Here is a 17,231-nt window from a genome sequence, read left to right as displayed (position 1 = left end):
GTATCAACTGGCATGTGTGTGCTCAGTCATTTAATCATGTCTGACTCTTGGCGACCCCGTGGACTATAGCCCACCAGACTCCTTTGTCCATGGGATTTCCCAGGCAAGAATACTGGAGTGGGTTGCCATTCCCTTCTTCAGGAGATCTTCCTTTCCCAGGGATCGACCCTGCCTCTCTTGCATCTCCTGCCTTGGTAGAAAGATCAAACTGGAAGGAAGTAAAGATGTCAAGAAACTCTGTCTTGCTTAGAGCTACTCTTCCCAATGTTGTTTGAGGGGAGCAGAAATCGCCAGCCCCAAATATTTTGTCTCTTTGGCACAAGAATTATCTTGATTATTTTTTTAAAAAGCAGACAGAAGAAAAGTTCTGAAAACCAAGTAGAAGTTACCTTCTCATAAAAGAGAAATTTATGTTTTATAAGGTATCCCCCTTTATGTGCCATGGGCTTCCCCGGTGCTCACACGATAAAGAATCTGTCTGCAATGTGAGAGACCCAGGTTCAATCACTGGGTCAGGAAGATCCCCTGGAGAAGAGGATGGCAACCCACTCTAGTATTCTTGCCTGGAGAACTCCACTGACAGAAGAGCCCGGGGGCTACAGTCCATGGCGTCAGAAGGAGTTGGACATGATTGAGCGACTAACATTTCATTTCCCTTTTGGAGGAGGATGACAAGGAGACAGACACTTCAATGTACGTGACCACGCCCTTGTTTATTGCGATTTGTCTGAAAAATTCCCGTTACTGGCTCCCTAACCTCCCAGCATCTTTGTCTTTAGCTGGAGACGGTATTGAAGATGGTGGCCATTTGAGGGGATTACTGTTTTCTTGGGTCTCTTCCATGTACACTCATCTATACTTATTATCAGACGTCTGTTTGTTTTCCTCCTGTTTATCTGTCTCTTATTACAGGGACTCTCAGCCAAAAGCCTGGAAGGATAAAAAGACTTTCCTTCCCCTGTATGTTGCTCATCAGAAATTTAAATACACTTCAAAGGCAACAGCAAACTGGCCAACCTCAGCCAGCATCTTTCCCTTTGACCTGCTTTCTCACTGGTTATGCTTTGAAACACAGTTCCTTTTCCTTCCAGGTAACTTGCAGTGCCCCAGTCTATTGCCTACAGTCTTTTTCAGTTACCCTGGATGTGACGTAGGCAGTTTAGGAACGTACCTAACTTCCATACTGGGGTTCAGAGCAATTTCCTGATCTCTGCACAGGAATGCTTGTGTATTACATTCACCTGCTGTGTATGACGAATTGGTCTTAAGTCTGAATGCCTCTCCACACTTGCAATTCTCTTCGGTGTTTCTATTGACTGTATAGTATAGAATCTGAGTATTACTGACACTCTATTTCCAGCCTCTCTTACTAAAAGAATTCCAGACAGAGGGACACCCAACATTCCCATCTTCTGTACCATTTTATTTCCGATACCCTGATTCTCAAAGCCACTAGTTAGTTAGTTAAGTCGCTCAGTTGTGTCCGACTCTTTGTGACCCTGTGGACTGTAGCCCAGGCTCCTCCATCCATGGGATTCTCCAGGCAAGAATACTGGAGTGGGTTGCCATTTCCTTCTCCACTCAAAGTCACTAAGATTCTAAATTAACCAGAGCTGTACTAACAGTAATACCTGACAGAGTACTCACTATACTTAAAGTTTTTTTTTTTTTTCTTTTTGGAAAAAGAAAGAGGAAAAGAAAGAAGCACAAGGAAGAGAAGATCTTTGAGTAAAAGTGAAGTGAAAGTCGCTCAGAGGTGTCCGACTCTTTCCGACCCCATGGACTATACACTCCATGGAATTCTCCAGGCCCAAATACTGGAGTGGGTAGCCTTTCCCTTCTCCAGAGGATCTTCTTGACCCAAGATTCAAACCAGGGTCTCCTGCATTGCAGGTGGATTCTTTAACAGCTGAGCCACAGGGGAAGTTTGATATATATCTTTTAATGGAAAGAAATAGAAAGAACATTCTTGCAAAAGAAAAAAAAAAAGATTTGTAATAGTGAAACACTGAATAGGCAAGGCTACCTTAGGGAAGGGTTAGCCACATAGAGAGATCATTCAAGATATTTTCTGAGCCACAGATAGAAAGGTAATTTGTGGTTTACTTGATCAGTTGTATCCAATTGTTTTGCAACTGCATGGTCTATAGTCCACCAGGCTCCTCTGTCCATGGGATTTCCCAGGCAATAATATTAGAGACAGTTGCCATTTCCTTCTCCAGAAGGGTCTTCCTGACCTAGGGATCAAACTCATGTCTCCTGCATTGGCAGGCAGATTCTTTATTGCTGAGCTACGGGGAAGCCCAGGAAGGTAATAGATAACCAAAAATTAGAGTATTATACCAAACATGTGACCAAAGTATTAGACCTTCAGCTTCAGCATCAGTCCTTCTAATGAATATTCAGGACTGGTTTCCTTTAGGATTGACTGGTTTGATCCCCTTGCTGCTCAAAGGACTCTCAAGAGTCTTCTCCAACACCACAGTTCAAAAGCATCAATTCTTCAGTGCTCAGCTTTATGGTCCAACTCTCACATTTGTACACGACTACAGGAAAAACCATAGCTTTGACTAGACAGACCTTTGTCAGCAAACTAATATCCCTGCTTTTTAATATGCTATCTAGGTTTGTCATAGATTTTCTTCCAGGGAGCAAGTGTGTTTTAATTTTGTGGCTAAAATCACCATCTGATGATGGGAAAGACTGAAGGCAGGAGGAGAAGGGGATGACAGAGGATTAGATGGTTGGATGGCATCACCGGCTTGATGGACATGAGTTCGAGCAAGCTCTGGGAGTTGGTGATGGGCAGGGAAGCCTGGCGTGATGCAGTCCATGGGGTCGCTAAGAGTCAAACATGATTGAGCAATTGAACTAACTGAAACCAAATATCATAAGACATTCTCCAATTTTGGAATTAATTAAAACACTTGTTTTTCTAACTAACCTGTTTTTTCTTAACTGTGTTAAAATTAAAATTAATGCTTATTTAGAAAACAAATGGTGATGATTAGATTGCTTCACTGAATCTAGGTTGATATTCAAAAAATATAAAATGACTCCAGCTTAAACTAGCAAAATAATACACTGAAGAGCTGGTTATTTAAAAAACAAACAAAAAAAAACTAACGACTAATCTATTTCAGGTGCTGAGAAAAGTTTTCTTTTTCCTCAAGCCACGTGACTAGATTCTGGTATTAGAATCAATGCCTTAGATGTTTAGGATTATCATATGACCTGCACACTGTTCCCTCATACTTATTTAAAGCTAAGAAATGTATTTAAGTTTATTTGGCTGCACTGGGTTTTAGTTGCAGCTGGCAGGATCTTCACTGCGTCACGTGGGATCTTTCGTTGTGGTGCAGGAACTCTCTGCAGGGGGTGGGGGGCAGCAGGCTCAGTAGTTGGGGGGCTTAGTTGGTCCTGGCATGGAGGATCTTAGTTCCTGACCAGTAATGGAACAGCCACCCCCTGCATTGTAAGGTGGATTCTTAACCACTTAAAAAGAAGCAGAAGTGATGTCCTCATTCATTTTTCCCCATCATCAACATAAACACACACCAACATCTTGGGCATTTGTGTTTGGACTGCTCAGATGCTACCCTCTTCTCCTTTATTTAGAGAAACATGTAGCTTTTTCCTTTGGAGGACAAGGTCTCCTCTCTGTCACGTGAGCTGGGAGCAACATCAAATAGGAATTTCCTGGCCTCCATCTCACTCTCTGTAGCTGTGTGATTCTCTCTTCTAGGAAACTGAATGCTGATGGAAGAAAGGAGAACACGTGGAGTCTACCTAAATTAACTAGAGTGGAATTAAAGATTTAACACCGGGACAGAATGTATGTTTCATTTCAAGAATTTGTCAGCTGCCATTATCCTTATTATGAGCAATTTCAGCACAAGTGCATCATATGTGGCCCCAGAGAGTCTTTGCATTATTACAGAATTAGAAGCAAACTCCAGAGTTATTTCATTTGCTTCATTTTCTTCTCACGGTTTTAAAATGTGCAGACACTTGCAAATTACTTCTCGCTTCCCATCATCATCCACGAATCTTATCCATAGGCTATTTACACCTTTGTCCAGATCATTATCTGTTTGGACAATCACCCTTTCTACCAGTCACATTTCTAAAAGTTAATATCTTTCTGTCAGCTATGGGTCTCAACACTGATGTCCTTACAAGGCTAGGCAGTTCAGGAGAAATATTTGGTTCATTTATCAAGTCAGATGTTGTTGTGTGTTTATGTTTATGATGGGGAAAAATGAATAAGGAAATTACTACTCCTTTTCTTTCAGCCAGGGAGGACCAAATACCTTACTGGTTTATCATTTAACTCCTTTCATCTCCTTTTAGGTTAAAAGAAACAGCATGACTTTTATTAGTCCCATAATGTATAATTTTCCCTAAGAAGCTAAGAACACTGGCATCCTGGGCATATTTTTAGAATGATTTTATATATGTAAACACATAAAACAGAAGAAGAAAGTGCTGAAAGTAAACAACTAGAAAAAACTTCTTACAGAAAGAAGTGCCCTCAGAATTATAAAAATATTCCTAGTGAACTCAGAGTTAAGGTAGTAATTTGAAATTAAAATTAGAGCTGCCATGCTATGGGACAAATTCAAAAGGAAAAAGAAATTCAACTTACTCAGATAAAAGTTTTACTGCCATACATTTTAGAATTTGGAAATGTGTGGTATAGTTTATCCCCAAATATGATGTAATACCATGAAAGCTATTAAAAAGTATGTTAAACCCTATTTCCTTCAGATGTTGGATCTCTGCGAACTATAAATGCGAAGTGCGCTGCATGTCTGCTAAGGTTATAAACTCAACATTTATGATCCATAGCAAATGTGACTGGAAAAATTTACAGTGAATTGCATTCACTCTTGATTTGAACTATTGCAAAATGCGTGAAAGTTTTCCATTGTGTTGCCTTATTTCCAAACAGTGAACGTGACTCCCTAGAAATTTCTTCCCAGTCAACTGCGTGTGTGTGTGTGTGTGTGTGTGTGTTAGTTGCTCACTCATGTCGATTCTTTGCAGCCTCATGGACTGTAGCCCACCAGGCTCCTCTGTCCATGGAATTCTCCAGGCAAGAATACTGGAATGTGTAGCCATTCCCTTCTCCAGGGGATCTTCCTGACTCAGGGATCTCCTGCATTACAGGCAGATTCTTTTACTGTCTGAGCCACCAGGGAAGCCCATGAGGTAAGCATCCACAAGCCTACAGCTGTAATGCAATTCTTCATTTTGCATCTAATTTTTTTCCAAAAAAGTAAATATCTACAATGTCTGTTGATCAAAGACACACATGCATTGGACAGAGAGTAAAATGCCTTTACTTCAGTGTATTGAACAGCAGATTTATATTCAGAAATCCACAATTAATGTATAAATTAAAACCAGATTAGTTATTCCACTGGGGACTCATTTTCTTATTTAGAGCTGGAAGAATAGTATTTGATATAAAAGTACTATGAATGATTTTATGCATGATTAATTGTAATTTAGACATCATAGCACCCACATGTTCCAGATTCCTCGGAACCTGGAAAACACCAGCGGCAAATATGTAGTGGAAACATTTCTTTACATACCTGCCTCATACGTGGTGGCGTGTGCAGTCATGCTCCAGGTGCTGGACCTTCTGTTTTTCGTGACCATGACTGAGAACTCATACATTGTGTTTGGTTTGAGGCCCGTTGCTGTGTAACTCAGAGACGTTGTGTCTTCTGACTACACAAGTGGGAAATAAGAAAAGAGATAAAAAAATGAACTCTATCAACTTGGTAAATCAAGACACAAAGGAAGACTATCCAAAGCAACAAAAAAGGAATTTATTTCCAAACAGCAGAAGACCCAGGACAAAGCACTGACTTTATTTCCTTTCTGTCCCAGTTCACACCGGCTGATTGTACATCTAAAACATAATCGATAAAATCAGGTGTTATGTTGTTCAAAGGGGCACAGAGCTGATAAATTTTCCCAAGTGAGGCAATAACCACAAAGACAGGACCAATTCCACTTCCTTCTGTCAGTTCCATTTGTAAGGTTATCTGCACTGATTTGAACTTCAATTTATTTCTAATAATTGAAAACTTTTTTTTCAGAGGCTTTAATGTTTTATATATTTCACATAAATTATTATGATTATTTTCTATAGATAATAAAATGACTTTTTAGAAATCTAATGCTTATTATTTTTTTAAAACAAGGCTTATGATACAGACTTTTATGGATGTAGGATCTAGATAGCCATTATAAAGAAAATGGACAGCAGCAACATTGTGTCATGCATTCTTCTTTCTTTATGAACAGATCATATTAAACACAGACGGAAGTACGGTCACGGAAGCAGTTAATCAGGAAGAGAACAATAAATCTGATAAAATTTAAATGACTATGTAACTGTTAATATTTTTCATCTTCTGAATATATTATTTGTCTTTTAAACAACAGGTTAAGGATATTTTAATAGAAAGTAAATTATCTGTCTCTATTGCTTAGTCAATAGATCAAAATTATAATAATGAAACAGGTTAATCTCCCAGGTTAATGTGTATTTTCCATATGATGAGGCAAATTTAAAACTACTTATGCCTCTTACACATTTCAATTTATGATTGCCATTTAGTCCTTGATCTTCTTCCAAGGTTAAACATTTACTTTTAAGTTTATTACATTTGTTGTATTTCTACATCTAGAAAAATCAAGGAAAACATTTTGTCTCCACCTATGTCATACCTATCTCCTCCCTAGCTATTCCAGTATATCTTTCTTATTTCACTATGAATCCTTCTTAGACTATAGCTATGAAAATCCTCCATTTCATTATAAAACCAAATAAATATTTAACTGTACTAATAACATTTCGATGATGTGCCCATCCATCCTATTAAAGTGATGACCTCATAAACATTTATCAGAAGCTCCTCTTAAAAAAAAGTCATAAAAATGTGAGCCCTAAATAAATGTAAAAATGCTTTATAGATTCAGAAAGATGGAACCCCATCAAAAAAAACATGAAATGGGCAGCTACTATCTGACGTATTGATATATAACTTCCAATCTAGCCCTCCTTCCCTGTCATGATGCCACTAAGTCTTAGAACTAGAAGGATGGGGAGAAATGGGGCAATGAGATATAGTTTGGCTAGGAGGGAGGACACACTTCAATAAAACTTGTCTCTTTGAACATAGACACGACTGGCATTTGGGAGACAACCAAGCAATATTGTCCTTGCTTGTATTCCTAAATGACACACCTGCATCATTTAAGTACCATGAATTCATTGAATTTTCTCAGGAACTTTATGGAAGGTTACTGCTCATCATAAATCATTAGCCTGGAAGTACTCTGGGAAGTCATGGCTGTGTGTGTGTGTCCATGAGAGAGACAGAGCACAGAATATATAGGCACTACCTCTCTGAGCCTCGGTTTCGTCATTTATAACATAGAAATAACTGTAGCACTAACTTTACAGTACTAATTAAAGTGTGAAAGTAAAACATGTTATCTGGCTCAGAGTAGGTACTAAATAAATGTTAGCTACAATATTTTATGCATTGTCTAGTGTGAAATATACCTATACACATACATATATGTATATATATGGGATTTTATGTGCATGACAAATTCTGCATTGAGCTGTAAGAATTTTGAGGACTGATACTGAATCTTGCATAACTTCATATCTCCTGTAATACCCATGCTCTAATCAGCAGTCAGTGAATGCATTTTGAAAGGAATTTTATGTAAAATATCTAATGAGCAATCACTTTAGTAGAAAATAAATTATATAAAAAATTCTCTATTTGATAAGGAAGATCAATGTAAAGTTTTGGGCAATCAAAATAGGAAAGTCTGGCCTGATGTGGGACTAACTGAAGTAGAAAGTATTCCTGTGGGGAGTGGTCTGGATAATGCCATCAGGTCATCTGAGGCTCTAGTTTGATGGGGAATTTTGTTAAGTTGTACAACCTACCCATAAAGATCTCTACATACATATACAGCTGTAAAGAATCTTACTTATTCTTTTTATAGTAGGTGTCGACACCCCAATCACATAGATGAGAAAAATGAGGTTGAACAAATTAAGGGACAGGACAGGACACAGCAAAGCCAGCTTGTAACCCCGGTCATTTGCCTCTATGTGTGTATTTCCCCCTGTTTATACTGCGCATTCTCTGCCCAGATTATAAAGCTACAGTGGGGAGTGAGCTGAAGCATAGATGATAGTGGGTGTGAAAAGTTCAAAATGCAAAACCAAAGCATTCTATTCCTATTCTTTATAAAATTTAAATTTATTGTATGTCCATTCTGGATTGACCAGACATGGTCTGTATTTATCCTTGCTCTCCAACTTAACTAACTCTCCCCCTCTAACCCGTCTTCTCAGGGTGTGGGTACAGAGTGTGTATGTGTGAGAAAGGTTATGAAATGTTAGTACTTTATTAACACTTTATTAGGTCAAAGAAGGTGATGAGGAGAGAAAAAGTAACAACGTTATTTTTATTCTCATACCTCAACCCATAAGTGAAATCAGTCTCTCCTTACAGAGGATGATTTTTGGTTGGATCTCTTCTGTCGGCATTCTTAGCAAAACTCAATAATTCTGTCCTATTAACAGTTCAACTAAAAAAGAAATACTGCTTTTGGAAATTTTGGAGCTCAAATCATTCTGCAGAGATCATTGTCCCTTAGAACATTTCACACATCGGCAAGGTACCCGTGGCCATCCTATGAAATGAATGTACCCACAAAGCACAGTACCATGGGCATACAATTTTTAAAGTAGTCCTTTAAAAGTAAACGTAGAATTGGGTAATCGGTATATAAAGAGATTTTTTAAAAAGTATTCTCTTATGTCTCATTTATTGTCTTATCTGATAATGTTATCTTTATTTATGGTTCTGCTGTGTCTTAAATCTGATACCATAAGATGGCTGCTGCTAAGTCACTTCAGTCGTGTCTGACTCTGTGTGACCCCATAGACTGCAGCCCACCAGGCTCCCCCACCCCTGGGATTCTCCAGGCAAGAACACTGGAGTGGGTTGCCACCCTCTTCTCCAATGCATGAAAATGAAAAGTGAAAGAGAAGTAGCTCAGTCGTGTCTGACTCTTAGCGACTCCATGGACTGCAGCCCAGCAGGCTCCTCCGTCCATGGGATTTTCCAGGCCAGAGTATTGGAGTGGGGTGCCGTTGCCTTGGATTATGGATAGGACGCTTATTTCGATGATACTACTTGGACTAGGCTGGAGAGTTCCTCCAAGTACCTGACCTCGCAGGGAGGCTGAACCAAAGGAAACTGCTTTTCAATTGGTTTCAACTAAAAACTGATTTACTATGAAATGTGAATTTTACGCCCTTTAAAGGCTGAATGAAACCAGAAGCAGAACTAGCATGACTACCAGAAAAAAAGAGGCAGACTGACAAAATTATTGCCGGATTTTGCTTTAACTCCAGGGTCTTTAGAGTCAGAAATTTCCAAAGGACATTTTAATCCCCCCCAGATCAATACTGGCTTGAGACTGGATTAAGCACAATGGCAGTTTAGTGGAAAGAACATTGGATCAAGTATCAAGAGATCCAAATTCTCCTTGAAAGCTATCCCAGTAAAGTGGTGCGGAGGAGGGATACAGCGGCGTATGAAGATTCTGGAGTGCCGGGCTCAAACTACCGCTTCCTCCGTTGCTTGGTAACATTTGGGCTCCTTGTTTCTCTTCTAGTTTTATTGAGATATAATCAACATACTGCGCTGTGTAAGGTTAAGATGTACAACTTAATGATTTGACTTACATACATCAGAAAGTATCACCACTAAACAGTAAGTTTGGTGAATACCATCTCCTATAGATACAAAATTAAATAAATAGAAACAATACAGTTTGCTTGTGATTAGAACTCTCAGGATTTATTCTATCAACTTTCATATATAACACCAACCAGTGTTAATTATATTTATAATGTTGTACATTATATCCCTAGTGCTTATAAACGGAAGTTTGTTCCTTTTGACTGCCCTCCCCTCCCCGCTTATGCTCTTATTTTTAAAGCTACCTCTCCATCCTAAATGGGCTTTGCTTGTGGCTGACATGGTAAAGAGTCTGCCTGCAAATGCAGGAGACCTGGGTTTGATCCTTGGGTCGGGAAGATTCCCTGGAGAAGGGAATGGCTACCCACTCCAATATTCTTTTTTTTTAATTCTCTGCTGAGAATCACAAAATGATTTTGGAGTTACTGGTCCAATTTCTTACTTAAGCCAAGAACATTTTTATATTTTATAAATTTAAAAATAATGAACATGTCCTTTTTATAAAGAAAAAAAAGTGTTTAGAAGAAAGGAAAGACATTATTACAACGGCATAATAAATGACAGAAGGACCCATCATGGTCCAGGTGAGGGCAGGAATGTGCATGCTGCTGGAATCGTGCACCTCTGATGCTGGTGATCTTTGGAGGAGCTCTCTGTCTCAGCCTGAAGAAGAATGGATGTGAAAGCACATTTGAAACCCACTCCTCACACTGATGTGATCTTCTGACACTCAGCTCTGACCTTTCCCTTTGGAGAGGTCAAAACTTCCCTTTGGAAGATGGGTCTCTTTTTATAAAAAAAAAAAAATTAATTGGAGGATAATCACAATGTTGTGGTAGTTTTTGCCATACATCGACATGAGCCGGCCACGGGTGCACATGTGTCCCGCATCCTGAACCCCCCTCCCACCTCCCTCCCTACCTCAACCCTCTGGGTTGTCCCAGAACAGCGGCTTTGAGTGCCCTGCTTCAGGCATCGAACTGGTCATCTGTTTTACATATGGTAATGTACATGTTTCAGTGCTGTTCTCTTAAATCATCCCACCCTCGCCTTCTCCCACAGAGTCCAAAAGTCTGTTTTTACATCTGTGTCTCTTTTGCTATCTTGCATATAAGGTCATCGTTACCATCTTTCTAAATTCCATATATATGCGTTAATATATTGTATTGCCATTTCTCTTTCTGACTTAACTTCACTCTGTATAATAGGCTCCAGTTTCATCCACCTCATTAGAACTGACTCAAGTGTGTTCTGTTTTACAGCTGAGTAATATTCTTTCGTGTATATGTACCACAACTTCTCTACCCATTTGTCTGCCGATGGACAAACTAGGTTGCTTCCATGTCCCAGCTATTATTGTAAACAGTGCTGCGATGAACATCGGGGTACATGTGTCTCTTTCAATTCTGGTTTCCTCGGTGTGTATGCCCAGCAGTGGGATTCCTGGGTCAAATGGCAGTTCTATTTCCAGTTTTTTAAGGAATCTCCACACTGTTCTCCACAGTGGCTGCACCAGTTTGCAGTTTGACCCACAGTGTAAGAGGTTCCCTTTTCTCCACATCCTTTCCAGCATTTATTGTTTGTAGATTTTTTGATGGCAGCCATTCTGCCTGGCAAGAGGTGATAACTTATTGTGGTTTTGATTTGCATTTCTCTAATAATGAGTGATGTTGAGCATCTTTTCATATGTTTATTAGTCATCTGTAGGTCTTCTTTGGAAAAATCCACTCCAGTATTCTTGCCTGGAGAATTCCACAGACAGAGGAACCTGGTGGGCTACAGTCCATGTGGTTGCAAAGAGTCGGACACAACTGAACAACTAAATCTTTTTCATCTTAATCATTTTGTGAATTTTTAAAATATGTTTTCATGTATTATTTCACTTGAATAAATTCTGAATTCTATATAGTACTCCATGAATCTGAGTTTATTATACATTTCAAAATTGTGAGTAACAACGTTAAGTATGTGAAAGTGAAAGTGTTAGTCACTTACTCATGTCCAACTATTTGTGACCCCATGGACTATAACCTGCCAGGCTCCTCTGTCCAAGGCATTGTCCAGGCAAGAATACTGGAGTAACAACTAAAAGACGTTAAATGACCTCTTTGATCTAGCGCAGTCCTAAGTTAATGGTGGACGCTTAACAATTACTCGATCTCCTTTTACTCTACATTTGTGTGTTGGTATGTACACTACTAATGTGGTAGGCTCACGAGGTAGCGTTTGATTATATAAATGAATATTTGTTGGAGTTGTTCTGGCTGACTGATAGAGATGTGAACGGATGACAATGCCTCAAATGTGTATCTCTAAAGGAGGAAAAGGGGACGACAGAGGATGAGATGGCTGGATGGCATCACCGACTCGATGGATGTGAATTTGAGTGAACTCCAGGAGATGGTGATGGACAGGGTGGCCTGGCATGCTGCGATTCATGGGGTCTCAAAGAGTTGGACATGACTGAGTGACTGAGCTGAACCGAACTGAAGGAGCTCCTGGGTTGGGGTGTGTGTGTGCGTGTGTGTGTGTGTGTGTGTGTGTGTGTGTGATGACTCAATGAGAGGACAGGGATAAGAGAGATGGTCTAATTCATATTAGTTAAAGGGGAGGGTACACTGTGCATTTTCTTTACCACATGAGGGCCTTTCAAGGCTAAATGAGCAAACAGATGTTAATGACTTGAGGCGTGTTCACCATCTAAGGATAGTATAAAAAAATCTTCATGTATTCCTTCTCATATTCACTATAAGATGGGTCTCTGCATAGAATGTTAATATGCGTGACTGCGGCATAAACCTAGATTCCACACGAAAAGAAAAACACCAAAATCTATCCAAGAAACTAATGCAGAGTTCTGCTATTTTCAAAAGAAAATGGCATTCCCTTGTACAGAATTACATTATTTATACAAACTCAACATCTGGTGGAATTCAAATAACATTTCGCAGCTCTTGATGCTTTTCTACCTCGTCTTAGACTGTTTCCTAAGACACAACAATCCCCATGCCTGTTTTAGAGCACTGAGTTTTAAAATGCTTTGTTTTCCATTTTGTGTCACTGCAGCAACATAACTCGTGACAGTCCAGGACGTGTTTAAAACAATGGATTAAACAAATGACAGTTCAAGTGAAACTTCATACTATCGGTTAGAACGTCACCTTGTATTTCGCGTTCGCAGAAAAGCTGGTCCTCCACCGGACAGTGTAAAGTCGCACTTCGGACGTTTTTTGGTTCTTAGGGACAGAGTTGTCTGCCCAGCTGACCCTCACGGCATCATGGGTAAGAGCCACAGCCTGTACACCTACTGGTGGGAGCATGGGGGTGGAGACATCTGGGACCGAGGTGGGGAAGTCATCAAGCAAAGGATAATAATCAACTGGGTCAGTGGGATCTGGGTTTAAAAACCCGACCAATGAAGCAAACAAATAAATACATAAACAAAAGAGTTAAAAAAATAAACATCAGTGGCAACAGATCACAATGAGTTAAATGTATGGCAATAATGATGAAAGGGAACATGAGAAGAACAGAAAAAATTATAATTAATTCAACCGGAAAACTCATTAGAAACAGTATTGCTAGATTACAAAGGTAACTGTTTTCCATAATTTCCTTATTTCCTTAGAATGCGTCTCTCAATTTGGCTGTCGCTTCTCGTTACATATTTTAAAAGTCCACTTTTTTTTCTTGGAATGCTGCACATTGCTTCTTCAAAGAGTATAGAAGTCATCAGTTTTATAATTAGAAAGATACATCAAAATAAAATTCTAAGGATTATCTATTTCATTTCCTCCTGCAAAAGAAATAAATGCCTATCTGATACCCGTTGTGTTCTTTGTTTTTCTCCTTCTCTAACGTGATTTGGTGTCTCTAATGCTTTTATTATTGCTTAGGTTTTATCTGCATAAATATTGTGTAGGTAAGAAACAAACAAAGGATAATGAGCAGAGGGCCCTGAGATCCATAGCAATCTATGGCTATGACTGCACGATGTCAGGCCAAGTCCACATGGGTCAATGATGTGATAATTAGGTTTTACATGGCACATGGTGTGGTTAGATTGAAATCCTTAAAGAAAGTGTAGAATTGTCCATTTTACCCACATTCTCACAGAGTAAGTTATTTATGGCATCCCTATATTCTATGTTCCTTGTTCTATAATTTTAAATTCCAAGGAAAGACTTGGAATTATCAGGCAGAGAGACAGAATGTATGGACTGATGAGATTCACGATGAGATACACACATGCTTTGATCCGTAATACAATCAAAATCTGAATATTGATGTCTGTGGTTTCACAAAATTCTCTAGAAAAACCTTGTATTTGTTTTGATGCTGCGGATGCCATAATCAGGAGAGTTTATTTTGCAGCTGGAGAACAAATCCAATATTGAGCCTTTTATTTATTACTGAAGGTGTTTAAATTTGTTAAAACTTTCTTTGAAATCAAACAACATGTGTTCTCACTCACAAAAAATGAGATGAGCTCTTAGACTGGCCATACAATGGCATTTGGGGAGATGAGGCCTACCAACATCTAGAGTATCTGGAACAGTAAATATACTGAGCTTATGTTTGTGAAGCATAGTATAGAGACTATGGGCTGAGTTTCATGATTACCTCACTTTGTTCACTGAATTTTAAAAGTCTGCTCCCTACTCATCACTATTTTCTAATGAACTATTTAGTAGTTTACCGGGCTGTGGTCTTTGGAGCAAAATACAAAATCTGAAAAGAAAAAGAGAACAAAAGGAAGACAAAAAAAGAAGAGAGAAAAAAATGTGTGTTTAAAATTTAATGACAGAGCCCAGGCTTTTCATATTTCCTTTGATGTGTCTTCTTATTAAGGGCTCCTTTAAACCCGAATGGATTTATGAGATGATGAAGGGGCAGCTGAAGACACTGCAGCCTCCAAATGGATCCCAATCAGTCATCAGGCTGGTACATCAGTGGAACATTCTGGCAAAACTAAAGCAGGCACTGTCTTCACTTGACTTATTTCTATTCTTAGCTGACTTAAAGAAGAATGTCACACATAGCACAGGACTACTCTCAATCACAAACTCTTTGTAGATCAACTTGTATTCATGTTATCCTATCTGTTATTTCTTTGCTTAATCTAATTTTGTGGAAAAACTATACTAACTTTATCGTTTTTCATAGATACCCCATATAAGGTTTTCAAAAGTAGTGATTTTACTTTAAGCAATGGTAATAATTCTGCTATTTCTTGCTTTTAGAAAATTATGTTTTTCATAAACTTCTTGTTGAGTTTCTCAGTCTCAGCTCCAGAATGCAACCGTAAATTTCAAGCAATGCTGTTTTTTAATATATACCTATGAACTTATGTAATTCAAAATTTTCTACCCTGGCCAAGTTTTTATTGCTTATTTTTGGTGGATTATTTTTTTCCAGGCATGGCTTGACATTCTATTTGCCACTTCTTCCATAGTTGGGCTAATGCAACAGCCATAGTTAGATGGACAATTTGACTTTAAATTAATTAAAATTAAATACAATTAAAGAGTCATTTATTGTGTTGCACTAGCCTATTTCAGATGTTCAACAGTCACATGAGCCTTGTGTCTGCCATACTGGATACAGTAGGTATTTCTAACAAAGCAGAACTTATTAGTAGGTAGCAAGTAGTGCTCTAAATATATGCTACATATATTGCTAGTTATCTTTCCCTCACAGATCAGGAATGAGTAGTGAATTAAATAAATTATTTTGCTGCCAAATAACTCTGTTTATGGTTTTTTTCTTCACCATTTGCAGTGGTGATATTCAAAAGAGTGGGGAAAAAAAGACAAAAACACAAAATATAGCTTTAAACCTTTTGCTAAAAAGAGAAACCAATTCAATTCCTAATAGTTGTTTTGGTGAGAACATATAAGTGTTTTAGTCAATATACTAAAGCTCCAAACAAGCTTTTAAAAATAATACAGTTTTATATCTGGATTGTACTTCATTTAGACATTTATGAAACAATTGAAAATAAACAAATTCAAACAACGCATCTCATTATTTGCCTGTTCTCATCCAGTCTCCAGGCTCAAAATGTCTTATTCTTGCAACAATATGAAATAAAATTAAGAAAAGGAAGCAGCAAAACAAGCACACTGTTAACCTGCCCTTTTGACCTAGTGAGACTTTGCTTGGCTGTAATGCTGATATGTTCACAATGAAATGCGGTCCAGAGTGGACCAGCATCTATGGACACATCCATGTGGAAAGCACCATAGCCTGATAGTCCAGCCTGATGCATTTACTGCTTCTGAGTTTTAGTATTATTACTTTATGTTTGTCTCTTCCAGGGCTACTCATGGGAGTCCTGTGCAGAGGCTCAGAGACCAAAAGTGTCTTCTAAGGATCCCTGAGATGCCTTTACTGTGTATAGTTGCCTGCAGAACCTAAACCTTCAATTCTGTTCACTTGTTCTTTGTTCTCTGTGGTGTGTGAAAACACAAGAAAATAAGTCTGCCACGTCTGGGCAGGTATGTGGAAAGAGCTGGCTTTATTCATCCTCTCCAACCCCTTACTGACTTTTCCCCAATCAGAAAATCCCTCATACGCTTTTCAATTCTCAGTATTATTTCATTTCTCAGATCCATTAGGATTAGTCATAGCAGGAAAAAAAATGGTCTTATGGAACACTGGTATTCTAGAAACCACTCTGGGGATGCCATATGCTAAGAATTAAAGAATGACAACAAACGTTAAGGGAAAAGAAGTTAATAACACCTCAAACAGTTCTCTGAGCAATTTATCTTCAAGTTATCCGAACTCTATCTCTATTATAACTAGTTTCTGCTCAAAACTGGATTTGGGGGGTCATCTTTGTGTTCCTTCCTTGTGGTCTTTAATTTTGGTAAAAAACTATGAGTTCTTAAAGACTGATCATGGTACAATTTTGTTTGGCCTGATCATAAGCTCAAATTCATAGTGAGGACTTTTTTAAACCATCTTTTACCCTAGGTAGGAAAGAGCTGACTTAATGAACAAACATTATGGGAAGCACTGGCTCATCCAAAGTGGTTGCTATCACTCAAAGGAATTTTGGCAGAATAAGAGAATAAGAGGGAGTAAAAATCCCAGACACTTTTCACCATGTTATCTCATGGTTTCCATCCTGGCCTCTATTTGCCTCATATCTCTATATTTAGACACAACACTTTTGACAGTAAATGTTCTCTGGGTAATATTTCTTATTTACCCTTTTTTGAGAGTCAGGGTCCCTCTGATAATGCAATGCAAGATATATATTGTCTCCATGGATAAATTAATATACTGACATGCACCCAAGCTTTTGCATACCACTTCAGACCAGCACAGATGTTAAATCCAGCAGCCAAAGATTCAAGGAGACTCTGGAATAATATCCAAGGTTTAAAAGCAAACTCGGTG

The 17,231-nt window shown here is 38.6% G+C and overlaps 1 protein-coding gene across 1 annotated transcript in view; it reads right to left on the bottom strand.

The window, feature by feature from the left end:
• Window positions 1-17,231, bottom strand: part of DCC (DCC netrin 1 receptor) — an 813,847-nt gene that overhangs the window by 147,415 nt on the left and 649,201 nt on the right. The window contains 2 exon segments of the mRNA XM_068993780.1: window positions 5,604-5,742; window positions 12,983-13,215. Coding sequence (XP_068849881.1) covers window positions 5,604-5,742; window positions 12,983-13,215 — 372 coding nt within the window.

Source organism: Capricornis sumatraensis, chromosome 21 (genome assembly GCF_032405125.1).
Source record: "Capricornis sumatraensis isolate serow.1 chromosome 21, serow.2, whole genome shotgun sequence".
Classification (NCBI taxonomy): domain Eukaryota; kingdom Metazoa; phylum Chordata; class Mammalia; order Artiodactyla; family Bovidae; genus Capricornis; species Capricornis sumatraensis.
Note: the sequence above shows the minus strand (reverse complement) of the source record. Positions and strands in the feature narration are given on the sequence as shown.